The following is an 18,901-nucleotide window of genomic DNA, read 5'->3' on the forward strand; positions in this document are numbered from 1 at the left end:
AAGTTCTATTTGCATTATTTTTACCAGAAGTTCACCTACTCTCTCCCCAAATCTTCCTGGTTGGCTGAACCAAGTGACTTTTCCTTAAACTTACTGATTCTTTAGTAGATGACCAGTTTTACCCTTGAATGCACAACACTCATGTTGAGTAAGTTCCTTAATAAGAAAACTCATCTGAGGACAAGTTTGGAAACCCTTCCATATGAAGTTGTTCATCTTTACAGTAACACAATGAGAACATGAACAAGAGCCAATACTATATGCCAGTGTAATTATAAATACCTTTTATTTGGAATTTTACAATTAAAGCCACATTTCCAAGGCATCTTCAAAAAGGCAGACATGATCAATGTGTTTTAAAGCAATGGTTCTCATTAATGATTAAGACATTCTTAGGTGTTTTGGATCACCAAGAGCAACACAAAATCTTCAAAACAAAACTAGTTTTAAATCTATTTTATTTAAAACAATTTACAAATAGGCCAAATATCACTCAGCCTAAGAGAACTTCAACCTTTCTAACAACATCATAGTCCAAAAAGACTAATACTTACTGCTGATTCAGCTCACAGTATTATCCCTTCCCAGGCAGCAGCACCGTCTCTAGAAGTATTTTATGGGCACCTTCTATGGGCATCAGAGATTTCCACAGCCACAGGCATGGCCCTGCCCACAAGAAGCTTAGTGTAGCCAGAGAGACAGGAAACACCCAGATCAGACAAACGGAGCTGGCTCCAGTCCACACCTCTATCTTAACAAGAGCTATCACCCACATAAGTCATCACATGTTTTAGCAAATAAGCCACAGGAATAACCTAGCAATTACGTGCTACATCAAGTTTCAACTTGACATTTTGTTAAAAAAGACTACATTTTATTTTATATTTCTGAGTTGCTGGGGATGGGACCCAAAGTCTCACATATGCTAAGCACACATTCTACCACTGAGCTACAGCCCCAGCCCAAAAAAGGTTTTATTCAGTTCACAGATATTTGTGCTCACTCATGTTTCCCCTCAATTGAATCAAAAGAAAAATATAACTCCAAGCCAACTGTACCATAATGTTTGCTGTCCTAAATGAAAGAATGGCTTGTCCATGTCCTAGAATTTCTGCACAGTTCCACATCCTGATGTCAAATTCAGTAGTTACTGCTAAACCGATGTACAAATTCAGACAGCGTGTAGACAGCGCCCCATCCTACTTCAGGATCCATGCTTATGAAATCATTCAAGTTCATTTTGGAGTCTAGAAAAATATATGAAAGAAACGTCTGATGAAAACATAATTTTGGCATAGCAGCAATAAAATCCAGAGACCAAAAAGCAGGAGATATTATTCAAATGGATAAGGGTTCAAGATCATTTCTGTGGTTCAAGGTCATTTCTGTGTTCAAGGTCATTTATTCCTGCCTGTCACAGATTGGAGGAGACATGACAACTAAATACTAAGTTTCAAACAAATTGGAAGAAAAAACAATTATGACTTCATGAAATAACTATAAATGTGAAAACAGACTACACAGACATATGATAATTTTCCACATATAATAATGGTATTATGGCCATTGTTTTAAAGAAAAGAAACCCTTATATTTTAGAGATACACTAAAATAGCCAGAGTTAAATGGACACACTATCTCACCTCAGAGTAATGCAGGTGGCAGAAAATGGCTGAGATATAAACAAAACCACCAGCCATGAGCTGTTGGTGTTGGAAATCGGATAAACTATTGTGTCTAGTTTTGTATGTGATTTAAATTTTCCACATAAAACGCCTTTTTGGACTAGGGGTATAGCTCAGTGGTAGAGAGTTTTCCTACCATGTGTGGGGCCCTGAGTTTAACCCCTAGCACCCCCACCAAAAAAAAAACAACAAAACTTTTTAAAGTTCATGCAGCTTCCTGCTTCTGTCCCTCAAAGAACTGTTATAGGAACTGCATTTCTATCACAAACCACCAGAAAACTGGACAAAAGATGCAAAGGGACTGGACAATGGGCAGCGAGTGAACAATGGTAGCACATGACCATGAATTTCAAGGATCAGAAACAAGTAAGGAGAGGCCGGGAAGGGACTCACAAACAGCCTAGAAGGGACACACAAACAGCCTGGCAGCCTCCCTGCGTGAGAAGACAGAGGCTGAAGTTCAGGAAGGCCCCCAGGAGCTAGGGGTGAGAGCATCAGAGTCGGGGGAGCTGCAGAGGGACCCCCTGTGTCTTTGGACAAGTACTGAGCTTCTCTTTCATACTGGGTGAAACACGTGAGGACAGGGAGAGAAGCAGCAGGAAGCAGAAAGTCTGACAATTTCCAGAATTTCCACAGTGACAATTCGCATCCCTCGGTTTCCTTACCATGGGGAAAAAAGGCTCTTTTCTTTAAAACCACTAAATGCAAGTGGGAAATAGTGGTGAACCTCCAGACAGTCAGGTAGCCACTGAAATTTATTAATGCATATGCTTAATCATAGCCTACAACATGTCAAAAATAATAAATTTTCAGTTATAAGAGTCACTTCTGACTGGAGTTGTGTAGCTCAGTGGTACAGCACTTGCCTATTGCAGGAGGCACTGGGTTCAATTTTCAGCACCCACATAAAAATCAATAAATAAAATAAAGGTCCATCAACAACTAAAAAAAAAAATTTTTTAAAAAGCATCACTTCCAAAATTATGTGCAAAAAGCTGCGTATAACTACTCTTGTTAATGCATGTGTTTAGACATGCTTCCATGTAAAATTTGACTTCTAGAATAATTTTTTTAAACCTTCTTTATTTTTCACAAAACACCACTCATTAGCTAAAAGTAAATCACATTTATCCTAACTTCTAATACATCCTTTTAAAAAAAATTTTTTTAGATATTGATGGGCCTTTATTTTATTCATTTATTTATATGTGGTGCTGAGAATCACACCCAGTGTCTCACATATGCTAGGCAAGCACTCTACCACTGAGCAACAACCCCAGCCCTCTAATACACCCTTTTGATAAATACAGCATTTGAGGTAATAAATTCACCACATGACAGAACATTATAATTCGGTTACATAATTACATGAGAAACCAACACATTTACCTCATGCTCCACAGATCTCTTTTGTTGGTTATTTCTTTGTTGTTGTTATTGATTTGGTCCTGGGGCTCCAGAGGTGCTCTATCACTGAGCTACATCCCCAGCCCTTTTTTTTTCTTTTTGGGGTGCTGGGGATTGAACCTAGGCCCTTGTGCATGGGAGGTAAGCACTCTACCAACTGAGTTATATCCCCAGTCCCAAAATTATAAGGTTTTATTTTGTTGTTGTTGTTTGTGGTGCTGGGGTTTGAACCCAGGGCTTTATGCATCCAAGGCAAGCACTCCACCAACTGAGCTATATCCCCAGCCCCCCAGCCCTTTTTTTTTTTTTTTATTTTGAGACATGGTCTTCCTGAGATGCTCAGGAACTCACTAAGTTGCTGAGGCTGGCTTTGAACTTGCAATCCTCCTGCCTCAGCCTCCCAAATTGCTGGGATTACAGGTGTGCGCCACCATGCCCAGCTAGATTCCTTTTTTTAATTCAATCTCAAATTCAGAAGGCCCCTGATAAGTTAACTACAAATGAAGCCCAAGACTCCTCTTGAAGAAATCCCTCCTCGGGCTGGGGATGTGGCTCAAGCGGTAGCGCGCTCGCCTGGCATGCGTGCGACCCAGGTTCGAGCCTCAGCACCACATACAAACAAAGATGTTGTGCCTGCCAAAAAACTAAAAAATAAATGTTAAAAAATTCTCTCTCTCTCTCACTCTCTCTTTGAAAAAAAAAAAAAAAAAAAAAGAAATCCCTCCTCAAGCACTGTGCACTAACCTGTAACCAGCCCTGCTGCTCTCCAGCTGTGTACACTTACACAAAGGGCTGAATCTCATGCACTTCTCTCTATCCATCTAGCCAATGAGGAAATCACACTTGGCTCATTGGGTTTTAGTGAAAATTAAATTGAACTAATATGTTAAGGGGCTGGCCAAAGCCTGGCACAAAATGGCACCTAATGAAGAGGTGTCCTCTAAACCAAAGAATGGCCCAAATAGGACCAGGGCTGACCAGGTGGGGTTTACTAATTGCCTGTCATGTGCTAGCCCCTTAGGTGCCCACATCTAAAAGAAAAATGAATAGTTGCTGAAGGCACAGTATGCCCAGACCAGACCCCATGCAGCAGAGAGTAGTCTGCTAACTTAGGAGCCTGCCAGTTCTAACGCCCAGGCTGGGAAGCAGGTTGGTATACCAATAAGCAATTCCACATTTTTTTTTTTTTTTTGTACCAGGGATTGAATCCAGGGGCGTTTAACCACTGAGCCACATCCCCAGCCCTTGTTATTTTTTATTTTGAGACAGGATTTTGAGACAGGGTCTCACTAAGTTGCTGAGGCTGGCTTTGAATTTGTGGTCCTCCTGACTCAGTCTCCTGAGCCACTGGGATCACAGGCGTGCACCCAGCACTTTTTCCTTTATTTTTAATTATAAGAGCTTTTCACAGCCTCAAAAGCCAGAGTCTGAACCTTCTTTAAGTGTGCTCTGCCTTCAAACATGACAAATAATTTTTTAAAAATATTTTTATTAGTTATTGATGGACCTTTATTTATTTATATGTGGTGCTGAGAATCGAACCCAGTGCCACACATACTAGGCAAGCAAGCGCTCTACCACTGAGCCACAACCCCAGCCCCCAAATAATTTTTTTCCTTTCTTCCTTGATGAACTATTTATATGACTGTCCTGTCTTCCCAGCATCCTGCACAGCTTTCGAGCACTTTCATGCAGACTGTATTAGCCATGTGCTGGGATGATCTCACCAACAAGCAAGAATGTTGTGAATGACTTCCAGTCATAAACAGTGTTTCAAATGCATATGAATGCCAGACAATAACAATAAGGAGAGCAACCCTCCATCTTCTTAAATCTCAGGAAATTATCAACTGGACTGCTGCCTAGAAGCCCATAAATGAAACAAGTGGCACACTACACCCTGCTGGCTCTCACCTCCCTCCAGTGCAGGGTTCATCACAAAGTCACTGAAATGACATTTCACACATGCTGAGGATGCACTGGGGATTTCTTTCACCATAACGTGAAACGTTACCATGGCAAATGCTACTCATCCCACTGTTAAGTGACACAAGCATGCAGACCTTTGGCACCCAGCATCCCACAGTAGGAACATCCACTAATCTGGCAGAGTGCACGTGCATGGCTCTGCTCCTTAACAGCTTTCCTCTCCCAGGAGTTCTTATGCCTTCCAGACCTGTCCTCTGTGCCTCAACTTCCCAACCTAAGAAACACACAGAACTAGCACTTCCTCTTCCTTCCTCACCACTCAAACCCCTGGGAAAGGCACCCTTGGCTCACCTCCAGTTTCAATACAGGGGTAGGGTGGAGGAGGCTCTCTCCAGTTCCCACTGGAGTCTTTCATGTGAGATCGGTCGGAAGCAAAGTTCTTCAGGTAGGAATCTGCACGGATCACTCTAAATTTCCTGCAAATCAATCAACAGAACTTATGTTAGGGAGATGTCACATTGGGAATTCTAACTCAGCTTTTATATAGACTCATTTTCTATGACATGCACAAAACTACTCATGCATTTTTATCCTGTTAATAATATAAAGCTTTATTACCTATTAAAATACTCTATGGGAAATGACTGAAGTCTAAAGATATGAAGGTACAGAAATATACCTACCTAGTTGCCTTTATTTACTCAATTGTGATTCAGGCAAAGGGCATGATCTTCTGGAGTTGGCCTCACAGTTCTCTTAATTTTGGCAGCATGAGAATCCCCACCCCTACCCATCAAAGGAGAGTATGAGAGAACCTCCCAGGGTGCCCCCCAAAACATGTTTGAGATCTCATCACAAATTTTTAAGACTGCCAACCTTTAATATGATGTATAACCTTCAAACTCTAACATATTGTTTTTAACTCTCCTGTGTAGCAAGCACATCATTCTCAAGTATCAACTCAGTACTGAGGCCAAGCAAGGTAAGAGATCTTTACAAAACAAATACAAAAGAAGGGAAGAAAAAAGAAAGAACCTCTGTGCAATTGCCAAGGCCTTACGTCAGACACTAATAATTCATCCTGAATGTCCTCACCTCCTAAACTGTGGATGAATGTCATCGTCAGACTTAAAGGCCTCTTCTACGTAAGTGTCAAAGGGGCAGGGAAATGGCAAGACAGTATCGAGATCATAAATGAAGCTCTGTCCTCCACTTGACACATGAAGCAAAACAACATGGTAATCCTAGAAGTAAAAATTGCTGATGTTAACCAAGTTACTCTAGGATGACAAATTGCAAGGTCCCATGAGCAATGCACATATATTATCACAAAAACAGATACAAGACGAATACAGCCCTCCTTAAAAACAGCAAAATTTTTTAAAAAGCAAACAAAAAGCCCTGAAAATAGACTAAATGTCCACTGACAGGGAAATGGCTAAGAAATAAAGGAAATGTTCATATATGTTAAATGCATATCCTTCGACCCAATAATACTACCTCTAGTAAACTGTCTTACAGGGAAATGGTCATAAGCGGGCAAAGGTGTATGTACCAAGAAAATCTCTGCAGCATTGTTAATAACAATGAAACTTCTGAAACAGCCCCAAGTCCTTCGATAAAACAATGGTTAATAAACTATGATACAGCCACATATTAGCATACTATGCAACTACTGAAACAAATAGGCAAATATATATGGAAAACTGAAAAATATCCATTATTTATTATTACCTACTATTATTAAAGCTATATGTATATTAGGACACACATGTGCACTTGGAAGTATATACACATGCATGTGAAGTAGAGAGAAAACTCTACAAGGATACCCTCTGCTACAGTCTGGATATTAAATGCCCCCCAAAATCCCATATGTTAAAGGCTTAGACCCCAGAATAGCACTATGAGGAGGTGATGGAACCTTTAGAGGCAAGACCTAGTGGGAAATCTTCTGGGCACTGGAGATATGCCTTTCATGGAGACCATGGGACCCCCAGCCCTTCTTTTTCTTTCTCCCCTCACCAATGAGGTAAGCAGCTTTGCCCCACCATGCACTCCCGCCTTGACGTGCTGCCTCACCACAGCCCAGCATCTGATCATGAACCAAAACCTCTAAAACTGAGAGACACAATAAACCTTTGCTCTTTATAAGTGGGGATTTATCTTAGGTGTTTGTTAAAGTGACAGAAAGCTGACTAACACCTTCCAAATTTTTAACAAAGGGGACTTCTTGAGTTTAGTGTGGAAAGAGTCTAAAGGACTTATATATCCAGTTTTGTACTACTTTTCTAATTAAAACAAAGAAAAAAAGTACTTTTTTAAAAAGTCAGCCATGCCCTCATCTGTAGCCATGAAGGGAGAAGGATAAAAGTTGTGCCACCCAATTTTGTTACAGAGCAGATATTACTTCCTACTCTCACTCCCAGACACAAGGCACTATTAACACCAGCTAATAAGGGCCAAAAGGGTTTCAGGATTATCAGGGGAATATGAGTAGACTGGTGCTTTGGCCCCTCAGGAAAAAAAATGCTCTCCACAGACAACAGCACACCAAAATAAGTCTCAATATAACAACATTAGTAATAACATCTTTTATTCCTGCAGTACTTTAGAGTTCACAAGGCACTTATTCCATCTGAGCCCTGCAAAGTCCCTGTGAGGTGGGAAAGTTAATTGAGATTGGAAACATACCATCAGCATGAAAGCTTCCCTTGGCTCCAACTCCATCCCTAGTAGAGCAGAAATAACATCAGAAATGGATGCTTCCTCCCTGCACTCCTTTTATCCTTCAAGATAAATGGACTAAAAGCTGCAGCCCCTTCTGGCCCACCACTTCCTTTCGCTGGGCTTGCTCGTGTTACACATTCCCCCACCGCAGCAGCAACCTTCTCCACCTCTCTCCACCAAACAACCTCTGGCTCAAAGGCTTTCTCTCTCAGGAATGTGCTTTTCGTCTTTCCTAACCCCTGCCAGAAGTAATCTCTGCCTTACCCAAAATCTATTTCTGTTAACATCTTCAATTCCTATCATTAGTTTTCACAAGGGTGAAAAAAATAAGTCTTACCCTCAGGGGTCAGTAGAGAAATGTAGGGTCAGAAGAGAATGGATGCAGTACCACGTGATGAAGAGAAAGAACAGGAGCACACACAGCTTGAACGGGGAAGAGCCTGCCCAAAGCTCAGCCCCTCCACTTCCCAGCCTCAGCTTCCTCTTATAAACTGGAGATAACTGGAGTGTCTACCTCGTAGAGTTAATGGGACAGTATTGTCAATGCTCATCCTTTTCAAAAGCCAATCAAGAAACAGAGGGGACTGGGGTCCACCTGCCCAGGACAGCATCACTCAAATCCTGCTTGAGAGCTTTCCAGAAAGAAGATAGTCTGTGGAAAACCAAGAGCAATGACCAACCACACCCCAGTCAGTCAGGCCCATATTCCTACTCAGCACATGGCTGCTGGGCTTGGGGGAAGAGGTCTCGCAGTATACATGTGGAGTCATGAAACAAACAGGCGGTTCAGTGTTTGCCCAGCTGCCAGGAAATAACCCACTGGGCTGGAAGCAGGATACCCCTCTGGGAGGGGATCTGCTCCTGGAGGCGGGATTGCCCTACCTGCTCAGCAAGGCCAACCCATTTCCTATAAGAGGACAGCACTGAGGCAAAGATAAATCTGCCAGGCTGTGGGGAGACTTCCTGCAGCAGGACTGTGCACCCTGAGCTGCCATGAGATGTGGTGGAAGGGATGTGTCCACAGGTCCTTTCCCAGGAAGCCTCCGCAGACGGGGAGCAGCTAAGCAGTTCAGCAGCAAGGTTAAACTCCTAGAGAAGGTGGACAGCCTGCAATAGGAGTTATGTAGCATTGCCAACAATAGCCACCAAACACCAACTTAAAAAAATGTTTTTTTCATATTGAAGATTGCATCCAGGGTGCTTCATCACCAAGCTACATCTCCAGCCCTTTTTATGTTTTTATTTTGAGATAGGATCTCATTAAGTTACTGAGACTGGTCTCAAGTTTGTGATCCTCCTGCCTCAGCCTCCCAAGTTACTGGAATTACAGGCATGTGCCACCATACCCAGCCTACCTCTTCTTAGGTGTCCTCTACGTTACCTCATTTAAGCATTACAACCTCACTAACACCGAAGAGACAGGCTATATAACTAGTCCAAGTCCCACAGACTGGGACTTAAACCCCTGCTCCTAACCACAACAGTGCTAGGTTTGGGCTTTGATGTTGGTATAAAAGATCAAGATAGAGATAGAAATTCTGTGAGTCCCCAAGTTTTAGTCTGCTTTGTGACTGCTATATAAAAGGCACCAATTAACCTACGTGAAATAAATGGAGACAATTCAAACGATACATCATAATCTTGAGTAGGTATCTAGAAATTAGGAGTTTGTTACGTTATTATTTATAAAATTCTTCTTTAACTTTTTCTCCATCATTACTAATAAACAATTCCATTCTTCAGGAAGACAGGTTAAAATGACACACAGAGGTGTACAGGAAAGAACCCAGGTCTAAGACCCAGTTCTGCCACTGACCTTGAGCTACTCACTCGCTATACCTTTCTGTGGTTGTTTTATCATCTGAAAAATGAAGGCATTGGAGTGGATATCTCTGTGTGGGTGCATGCACATGTGCTTTGTCTTTTGTTTTAGATCCATGTCTTTCAAATGGAGATCATGTTCAGCCAGGAGTGTATTAAGAACACTATTTATGAACCTCTTTCTAGATGAACCAACCCAGGAATCTATAATTTTAACTAGTCTCCAGATAGCTCTAATATGCAGCTGGACTGCATACTGATAAAAGTTCCTTTCAGGGGCTGAGGTTGTAGCTCAGTGGTAGAGCACTTGCCTGGCACATGTGAGGTCCTGGGTTCAATCCTCAGCACCACATAAAAAATAAATAAACAAAATAAAGGTGTTGTGTCCATCTAGAATTTTAAAAAAATTTTTTTCTAAAGTTCCTTTCAGTGCTAAAAAGATAAGTCCAGAAGATCACAAATATGTCTCCTACACTGGCCATTTAAAAATCATTCCTAGATCTCTCTTCCTGGAAACAGCCTGAGACAATCTGTGAAAATGGTTTGCTACTCTCTTAACTCAGAAAATCCCACAAAAATCATGCAAATCAAGAGGTTCAAATCTTGGTGTTCACTTTATACACATCTGTGAAACTGCCCAGGCCATCACAGGTGTGTGTATCTGAAAAGACATACATATCTGAAAGATGTCCCTTTAAAGAAGCAAGGTATACGATTCTAGCATGATGAAACAGGTAGTTATGCTAAGGCCCAACTGGGTCTGGACACAAGGTCAGGGGCCCAAAAAGAGTGCTGATTTTTGTGCACATGCTTAAAAATGCAGAGAATTATGCTGAACTTAAGGGTTTAGATGTGGATTCTCTGGTCATTGAACATGTCCGGGTAAATAAAGTACCCACGATGTTTATACAGCCCCTGGCCAGATGAACCAGCATGTATGCTTCCTCTGCCACCTGAGGTAATCATTATTTAAAGAAGAAATTGTTCCTAAACCAGAAGAAGAGTCTGCACCAAAGAAAAAGATATCCCTGAAGAAACAAAATGTATTACACCAGAATAAATTTAGTATAAAATAAATGCAAATAAAAGCATAAAAAAATAAAATCATTCCTATAATAATGCCAAAATAAAAATTAAAATATGCCTGTAGTACTTCTACCTTAGACCAAATAACATCTATTCTCAAAAGGGTGAGAATAAATACCATTTATATAAATAAATATATAAATTTAAAAATACCATTTATATATATACACACACACACACAAACCATTTAATAAATATATAAGTAAATACCATTTATAGCTGGGTGAGGTGGCACATGCCTGTAATCCCAGCAGCTCGAGAGGCTGAGACAGGAGGATCACAAGTTCAAAGGCAGCCTCAGCAAAAGCGAGGTGCTAAGCAACTCAGTGAGACCATGTCTCTAAATAAAATACAAAATAAGGCTGAGGATGTGGCTTAGTGGTCAAGTGCCCCTGAGTTCAATCCCCAGTACCCCCCCTCAAAAAAAGTCTATTTATTAGTAATTGCCATAGCCTTTCTCTCCTGTCCCTCTCAATTCTGCTTTCCCAAAGTGTACAGACCACTCAGGGGTCACAAGAAACACTGAAGGCTCTCCGAATGGACATCTTACCCAGATCACGGGTCCATTTCCAGGTCTCGCCTGCTGTTTCCAGATAGGTATCTATAAAATATAGTATATCCCATAGTTTCAGTTAAACCACTACTAGATCATTTAAAGCAGTATATAAATAAGAAAAAAAAATATTTCTGAGCAACCAAAAATCAAGGTAAAAGAATAAGTTAATGAATAAGAATAAATTCAACTCCCTCTTAGTATCCTCAATAATGAAAGCTCACAAGAGCTCAAGTTATTGTAAAGTCTTCTTTGGAGTAAAAAAGTATCTGGACTAGGACTCAGAACACCTGGCAGAACATGATCACAGTGGCACAGGCCTGTAATCCCAGCACTTCATGAGGCTGAGGCTTAGCAATTTTGCAAGGCCCTAAGCAACTTAGCAAGATCTCATCTCAAAATTTTAAAACAAAGGGCTGGGGATGCAGCTCAGTGGTTAAACAGCCAAGTTCAACCTCTGGTACCAAAAAGAAAAATAAAAAAGAACACTTGGCAGGTTCAGATTCAAGTCTTGATTTCCCATTGTATTATTCACAGGACGACACTGAGTCTTTATCTACTCTCCTCTAAAATGGAGAAAGCTGTCCAAACTTTGCTTCCATTGGCATCTAATGAAATGATGCCTACAAGAGTACGTTATAAAAAGAAGGGTTCACTTTTCTAATACTTTCTATAGGTTCGTTATGATTCTATTCAAAACTCCAGAGACAAATCTTTTCTTCAAACCTAAGAATTATGTGGTTTCCATATAAGCACTTAAAGCTCTAAATTAATACCTAAAGGGATTTAATCTGTGTGAGTATGCCATAATATACTTACTCCCTCACCTACTATTTAAGTAAGGAACAAAACTTTTCTAACTCAACTGTGTCCTTTAAGAGAAAAAAAAAAATCTCATTCAAAAACACTTTAAAATGTTCCTGTATTTTATAAAGCACATCTTAGAATAGTACTGACTGAACCCATGCTGCATTCAACTTCTACGCTCATCCTAAATCTCATTTCCTTTCTTCAATCACTAACCAACTTACCATCTTCCTCTCATTTGATATGAAGACAGCATAACACTCTTCCAAAGGATACTGGTTGTGGTTTTTGATGTATTCACAGAGTTTCCAAATATTTTCCTCACTGAAATAAAACAACTGGTTAATCAATATAATTAAAAGCGAACTCTCTTTGTTATTCAAATTTTAATTAAAGACTGATAATGGCATAAAAAAATTGGAAGAGACTTTAAACACTTTCTAATCCAACAACTAACTAACATTTAAATCTCCTTCTGTACAGGCACAGTGGCACACACCTCTAATCCCAATGACTTAGGAGACTGAGGCAGGAGGTTGGTAAATTCAAAGCCAGCCTCAGCAACTTAGTGAGACCCTAGGTCACTTCGCAAGACTCTATCTGAAAATAAAAAATAAAAATAAATAAGAACTAGGGGCTGGGGATGTGGCTCAAGAGGTAGCGCGCTCGCCTGGCATGCTTGCGGCCCAGGTTCGATCCTCAGCACCACATACAAACAAAGATGTTGTGTCCGCCGAAAATTAAAAAATAAATATTTAAAAAATTCTCTCTCTCTCTTAAAAAAAAAAAAAAAAAGATCAGTGTGCGGGTGACCACATCCACTGACCATTTCTTTAAAAAAAAAAAAAAAAAAAAAGAACTAGGGATGTGGCTCAGTGGTTAAGCATCCTTGAATTCAATCTCTGGTATGTATGAACACATGTATAAATACATAAATAAATAAATGTCCTCTAAAACATCACCAACAAGCTGCTGTCCAACCTGCACTGAGGTGGTACCTCTGCAGACACAGGGCTCATTACCCCATAGCACTACTTGCCTATGGAGAAAGTTTACAACCAATAAAATGCTATGTCACAATTCTATAAGTGTCTGGTTGAGAGACTTGCAATGTAGCTAGAATTCCAACTGAGCCAATTACAAGGTAAGAAGCATTGACCCTCTTGATCTGAGAATCTCCTTTGCTCATCTGTAAAATGCACATAATCATATCATATTGTAAATACTCAATAAATCTTAGTTAACACTGGTTCCCTGGTTGCCTTAAATAAAGGACAGGTTGGGTGTTTTGGGGAACAAGGCTCCTGACTGGCAAGGATCGGGAACAGTTCCATGATAGGTCCAGGAGAGAGTCCCTGTGAGTGGGATTCCCTGAGCCCCTCTGGTAAGGAGGAGGTCTTGACTTTTAGAAAGCCCTTACTCATACTGAACTAAAACCCACCTTCCTACACATCTACCCTGGATCAATCTCTCTTCTCTATGACAAGCCTTGAGTGATCCAAAACAGTAACCAGAACAACCTAAATAAATTGGTGCCTAGTGCATCAAATAAGCAACTGAACCACACTCCAGAGTAACTAAGCACACACAGGCAGTAACTAAGCCACACTCCCAAGCATGGGCAAATATGGCCGCCATTCAGCCTCTGAGCTCAGCCTCTTAACTAATAAACCACATAGTACCTTTGCTCAAAATGAGATACACCCATAATTATGTATAACGCACTAATTAAGAAAACTAGGGAAAAAATGAGCTATACCAACGCTCTGCTCAGAGCACATGACTCAATCTGTCAAGGATGAATTTCCAGTCATCTACACAACACTACATGAAAACGAAGCAAGACACAAACAACACTCTCTCCATTTCATGCAAATACACACCCTTTCTATTCACACATCTTGGCCTTGTCTACCTGTCTCAATGCTCCACACAATTTAAAACACCAAAATCTGACATCTGTATTTTTCTCCTGTGGTTTTGTTTTTCTCTAAAATAACAAGGAAATCTTGAGGAGAAAGTGATATTGGTGGTGGCAACAAAAGGAAGCTTGCAATGACTCCTTCAACATGATCTATATAATAGATAACAAAAATTCACTGACAGTTTCCATACGACAAATGGCATGCAGTAGCTCAAACTTGGCTACGATCTACAAACTTTTCAAATCCAAGTTTTGAGAAGACATTTATCTGTCTGGCCTACAGAAATTTTTGAAGAGTTTTACCAAAACATCTTCAAGAGCCTGTGAGGTACAAAACACTAAATTAAGTGCTTGAAGGATATGATGATAAATTAAAGCTTACATATGCTGAGAGGAGATATAAAGATCAATAAATAGCAAGCAGCACAGAAAGACAAAATGATGCATACCAAAAGCCCAGAGGAGGGAGTCATTATTTGGAGAGATATGGGAAGATGCAAGAGATACAGGACAGCAGTTTCTCCTTGTCTGTTCCCCTATCCCTCATCTTACAGGTGGGAACAGAATTCATGAATGGACAAGTACTACTTGTAGACTGAATTTTTTTTTTTTTTTTTTAACCAGGGATTGAACCCTGAGGTGCTTAACCACTGAGCCACCCCCACTTTTTTTAAATTTAAAGACAGGGTCTTGCTGAGTTGCTAAGAGCCTTACTAAGTTGCTGAGACTGACTGTGAATTCACAATCCTCCTGCCTCAGCCTCCTGAGCCACTGGGATTACAGGGGTGCACCATAGCGCCCAGCCAGTACTATTAATTTTTAATACAGTGTGAATATTACAGAGAGAAAAAATTTGAACATAGAGTTTCTGAATTTTATTCATTCCCTTTTTATCATCAAGATCATAATATGCAGAAAAATCTCATGAAATTTTTGATGCTAAAAAAAAAAAAGAGGTGCTTATATTTGAAAATGCAGGGAACCACAGTTAGAATAGAACAAACAAAAAGGGTGATGATACTGTCCCCAAGCTGTCAAGTGATCATTCTAATAGACAAAAGCCTAATAAAGCAGCATAAGGACTGAGACTGCAGGGGTTACCCATAATGGGCTGAGGCCAGAGAAGCAAGCTGAGTGGACATTCCTGACACACAACAGGTACTACACAAATGTTTGGGAAAAAACTAAACAATTAAAACAGAATCAGAAATACCCTAGGGGCTCAGGGTGTAGCTCAGTGGCATGCTGGGCAAGCACAAGGCAGTAGGTTGATCCCTACACTGGGGGGGGAAATAAATATTGCTGTGCAAACCATATAGTCCCATACAAACAATGGCCACCACTCTTATCATTAAATGGGGTTGTGAAATACAAGTAACATCTGACAGAAACTAACAGAAGAAAAAGCGTTTATTTCAAATTAGAAGAACCTAATAGAGCAGAAGCAAAGTGCACCGATTGATGTGCTCAGACAGGATAGAGCACTGTTTCCCAAGCACAGGTGACCATGTCCCCAAGAGGACATTTAGCAATGTCTGGAGACATGTTTGGTTGTCACAACTGAGAGGAGGTTGCTAACAGCATCTAGTGGGTAGAGGCCAGGGATGCTGCTACACATTCTATTCAAAAAAAAAAAAAGACCATCTTCTCAGGAGACATTTATCTCTTGCCATTCTCCAACCAGATCACTCTCCCAGAATTGTATCAGTCTCCCTCCTGTTTCTCGAATACTGACTGCATGCTTCCTTCTCAGGGCCTTTGCACCTGCTGTTCTCCCTGCCTGAAATGATCTTCCCCCATTAGCCACAAAGCACTTGCCCTCTTTTCCACAGATCTCTCTTCAATATCACCTTATCAACAATATCTTCCTTAAGTATCCTAACATAAAAATAATATTAGTTGCCAGGCAGGGTGGCACAGACCTGTAATTCCAGCATCTTGGGATGCTGAGGCAGAAGATCACGAGTCCAAAGCCAGCCTCAGCAAAAGCAAGGTGCTAAGCAATTCAGTGAGACCCTGTCTCTAAATAAAATGTAAAATAGGGTTGGGGGTGTGGCTCAGTGGTGGAGTGTCCCTGAATTTAATCTTTCGTTACTCCCCCCAAAATGGTATTAGTCATCACCTTTTGCTTTTTCCTATTTTTCTCATAGCATTACCACTACCCAAACATGAATCACTTGTCCTTGTCTGCTTTCCCCCATCAAAATGTAAGAACCAGGAGATGTTACCAAGGAAATTATCAATTTTGTTCACTGCTACCTCCCCAGTGCCTAGAATCACACATCACATATTCCAAGTGCCTAATAAACATTTATTGAATGAATGAATGAAACAATGAATGTCTGCTAGGAGTGAGAATAGGATTTAGGAGACAGAGCAGAAATACACTGCAGCAATTGAGAATCAGGAACTCCAGCATCACACAGAGGTTCCAGGCTCAGTACCATCACTTAGTAGAGGGGTGATCTTGGATAAACAGTCTTTCTGTGGCTCAGAAAGCAAAATGAGGATAATATAATCATAGAATCAATCTCCTAGGCATGGATAGAAACAGTTGGCATTGGGCCTAACATGGTCAGAACTGAATTAATGTTAAACTCTTGGTGGTATTGGTTCAATGACCAGCTCAAGGAGGAATGGGTAATTTTATGGTCCTGAGGTTTCTTGCACGTTGGGGAAGAAATTATTTTTACTGAGGAAAGGCAAAGAGGAGTTGAGACCAAGGTAGGGGTGATGCTTCAGCTGCTGAGATAGCCTAGGTAAGAGATGTACAGTGCCTTGACTCCAGAGCCAGACTCCCGCCTGCAAATCCCCATTTTTCACTCAGAAGCTGTGAGAATCAGGCAAATTATTCGCACCCCTCTGTGCTTCACTGTTCTTTGAAATGTAGATCACAACAGTACTAACTCTCTTGGGTTACAATGGGGCTCAAACGAGTTAGTCCACATATCCACCAGTAACAATGCTCAGCATTTGCCAAGCGCGTTGCAAATATAATCGTTATTATAATGACTGCAATTCCTAGCTGTTATCTGGGTGACCTTGGAAAAATATTTCAAACTCTCTGTGCCCCCATTCTCTTCCAAATTTAAAATGACCTGCACCTCAGTCTGACACCACACAGGCTTCTGTAGATAACTTCCAAAGCGGCGCTCCACCCTCACTCCCCTTCCGCGCTCCCAACCACTGAGATCTGCTGAGCTTGTCCATCCAAAAAGCGCCAGACAGAGGTAACGCACCATCGAACGCACCACTCCCATCCCATCCCACTGCCCACGCTCTGCTCCAGAGGCAGGGCTCGCGTTCCCTCTCCCTCCACCCGGCAAAACAATAGAACCTTCCAATCTAGGCCCCGCTCGCCCAAAGGGGCTGGAAGGAATCGGTGGTCCACGGCGGCGCGCTGGGCCAGACCCCGGGTGCAGCGCCTGCACCCGCCTCACCAGTAGCAGCTGCTGTAGACACAGGCGTCCCGCGGGGGGCTGGCTGGCTGGTAGAGGGTGGCGGCGGCGACGTCCCTCTCCATAGCCCCGGCCTGGGGCTCAAGGACAGGACCCACCAAGGAATCCGCCAGTGCGCAGCAGCTGGCGCCAGAACTCGAGCAGAGTGAGAGGAGCCTGGGGCGGCCCAGGCAGTTTCCGGCCGGTGGAACCTGCGGCCAGTGGGCGGGACCTGGGCGGAACCAGCGGCTCAGAGTCCCAGCGCGCGAAGCCCGGGACAGAGCAGGCGGACCTCTCAGTGTAGGGAGCTGGGAAAAGGGAGGTGCTACCAAGGGGGTAGGACTAAGTGGGCGGGACCGAGGTGGGGCGTGCAGCGAGATTTCCCAGTGGGCGGATCTTGGGATGAGAAGGCCTGCGTGGTTCCGGATGGGCTGGGCCCTGGTGAGTGGACTCAGGCGGGGAGGGGCCGAAGCGCGAGCTCTGGTGGGCGGAGCCGGGAACTTTGCGCGTTCCGGGTAGGTGGAGACTGACCGAGTGGGTGGAGCCTAGACGGGGCCAGAAGACCGCGCGCGTTCCCAGGGGCAGGGCCTGAGCCCGGCTGACTGAGCGACAGAGGCTGTAACCGCGAGGACCAGTCAGGTGGGGAGTAGAGCTGTCGCGGGCCGCAGAAGCGCCGGCCTCATCAACACTTGGGTGAGAGTTCCTGGAGACACCTCCATCCCGGGCTGAGGTTGCCACCTGTGGAAGTGCCAGATTAGACGTTGAAATAAGACGCTTTGCGTGTGCAAATCAAAGTGTTGGCACTCAGCGTGGAGTCCGCAGGATCCCGGAAGAGGAGGGAAGGAGAGCTTAATTCCAAATATGACCTCATTGAGGGATCGCACCCCAAATTTCACCATATTGTAAATTTTTTTAATTCGGAGATCATTATATGTTGGCTCAGGAAGACATATTGATTTCTTGATAATTGATTTGCTGGCAATATAAAAGAAAGACGCCAAATATTAGAACAGTGCTTAGCGGGCGCCCTGAGGAACGGCCTGTAATCCCAGCAGCTCCAGAGGCTGAGGCAGAAGACTCGCAAATTCCAGGCCAGCCTCAGCAACTTAACCAGGCCCTGGGCAACTTAGCAAGACCCTGTCTCAAAATAGAAAATAAGAAGAACTGGGCTGGGGTCGTAGCTCAGTGGTTAAGCTAACCTGGGTTCAATTCCTGGTACAAAAAAAAAAAAAAGTAGAAAACCGTTGTGCATCTCTGGTGAATAAAGTATGTCGAGGACTTTGACTAGTCTGAATTTGCAATGGACATATGTAACTGATCAGGGAACTTCATATTATAAAAAGTGAAATTCTTAGGTTGGTTATAGGCTACCCACGTCAGATTCTCCGACTTTTAAGAGTTCCAAAGCTCATAAATCAAAGTCATAAAGACTTTGAACATAAGTCCTTAATGTCCATTATCAATTTATTGCCTCAGTTCTTTATACTCACTTATTCTGTTATTCTAAATAACAGAATTTCAT

At 42.2% G+C, this 18,901-nt stretch overlaps 1 protein-coding gene across 2 annotated transcripts; it reads right to left on the minus strand.

Moving 5' to 3' along the window:
* Window positions 1–257: 257 nt before the first annotated feature.
* Ntaq1 (N-terminal glutamine amidase 1) lies at window positions 258–17,677 on the minus strand. Of its 2 annotated transcripts, XR_003585162.3 has the most exons (7): window positions 17,383–17,677; window positions 12,243–12,342; window positions 11,209–11,259; window positions 6,117–6,265; window positions 5,373–5,497; window positions 1,059–1,247; window positions 258–680 (listed from the first exon to the last, which is right to left on the minus strand). XR_003585162.3 is itself a non-coding variant. In XM_027953118.3 (6 exons), exons 1-6 carry the CDS (start codon window positions 17,463–17,465, stop codon window positions 1,141–1,143), a joined length of 615 nt encoding a protein of 204 aa, XP_027808919.1. In that variant the 5' UTR covers window positions 17,466–17,676; the 3' UTR covers window positions 258–1,140. The 2 variants fall into 2 exon arrangements, 1 of the variants encoding a protein (XP_027808919.1); XM_027953118.3 differs by having other exon boundaries at window positions 258–1,247; window positions 17,383–17,676.
* Window positions 17,678–18,901: the final 1,224 nt, after the last annotated feature.

This window comes from Marmota flaviventris, chromosome 15 (genome assembly GCF_047511675.1).
Source record: "Marmota flaviventris isolate mMarFla1 chromosome 15, mMarFla1.hap1, whole genome shotgun sequence".
Lineage (NCBI taxonomy): Eukaryota > Metazoa > Chordata > Mammalia > Rodentia > Sciuridae > Marmota > Marmota flaviventris.

What these genes read in the sequence shown, in the direction of transcription:
- Ntaq1 (XM_027953118.3), bottom strand. Translation starts at nt 17,465, where the DNA reads ATGGAGAGGGACGTCGCCGCCGCCACCCTCTACCAGCCAGCCAGCCCC. An exon ending in GTCTACAGCAGCTGCTACTG is followed by an intron (nt 12,343 to 17,382) that starts GTGAGGCGGGTG and finishes GTTTTATTTCAG; the next exon opens with TGAGGAAAATATTTGGAAAC. An exon ending in CCCCTGTATTGAAACTGGAG is followed by an intron (nt 1,248 to 5,372) that starts GTGAGCCAAGGG and finishes ATATTTTTCTAG; the next exon opens with ACTCCAAAATGAACTTGAAT.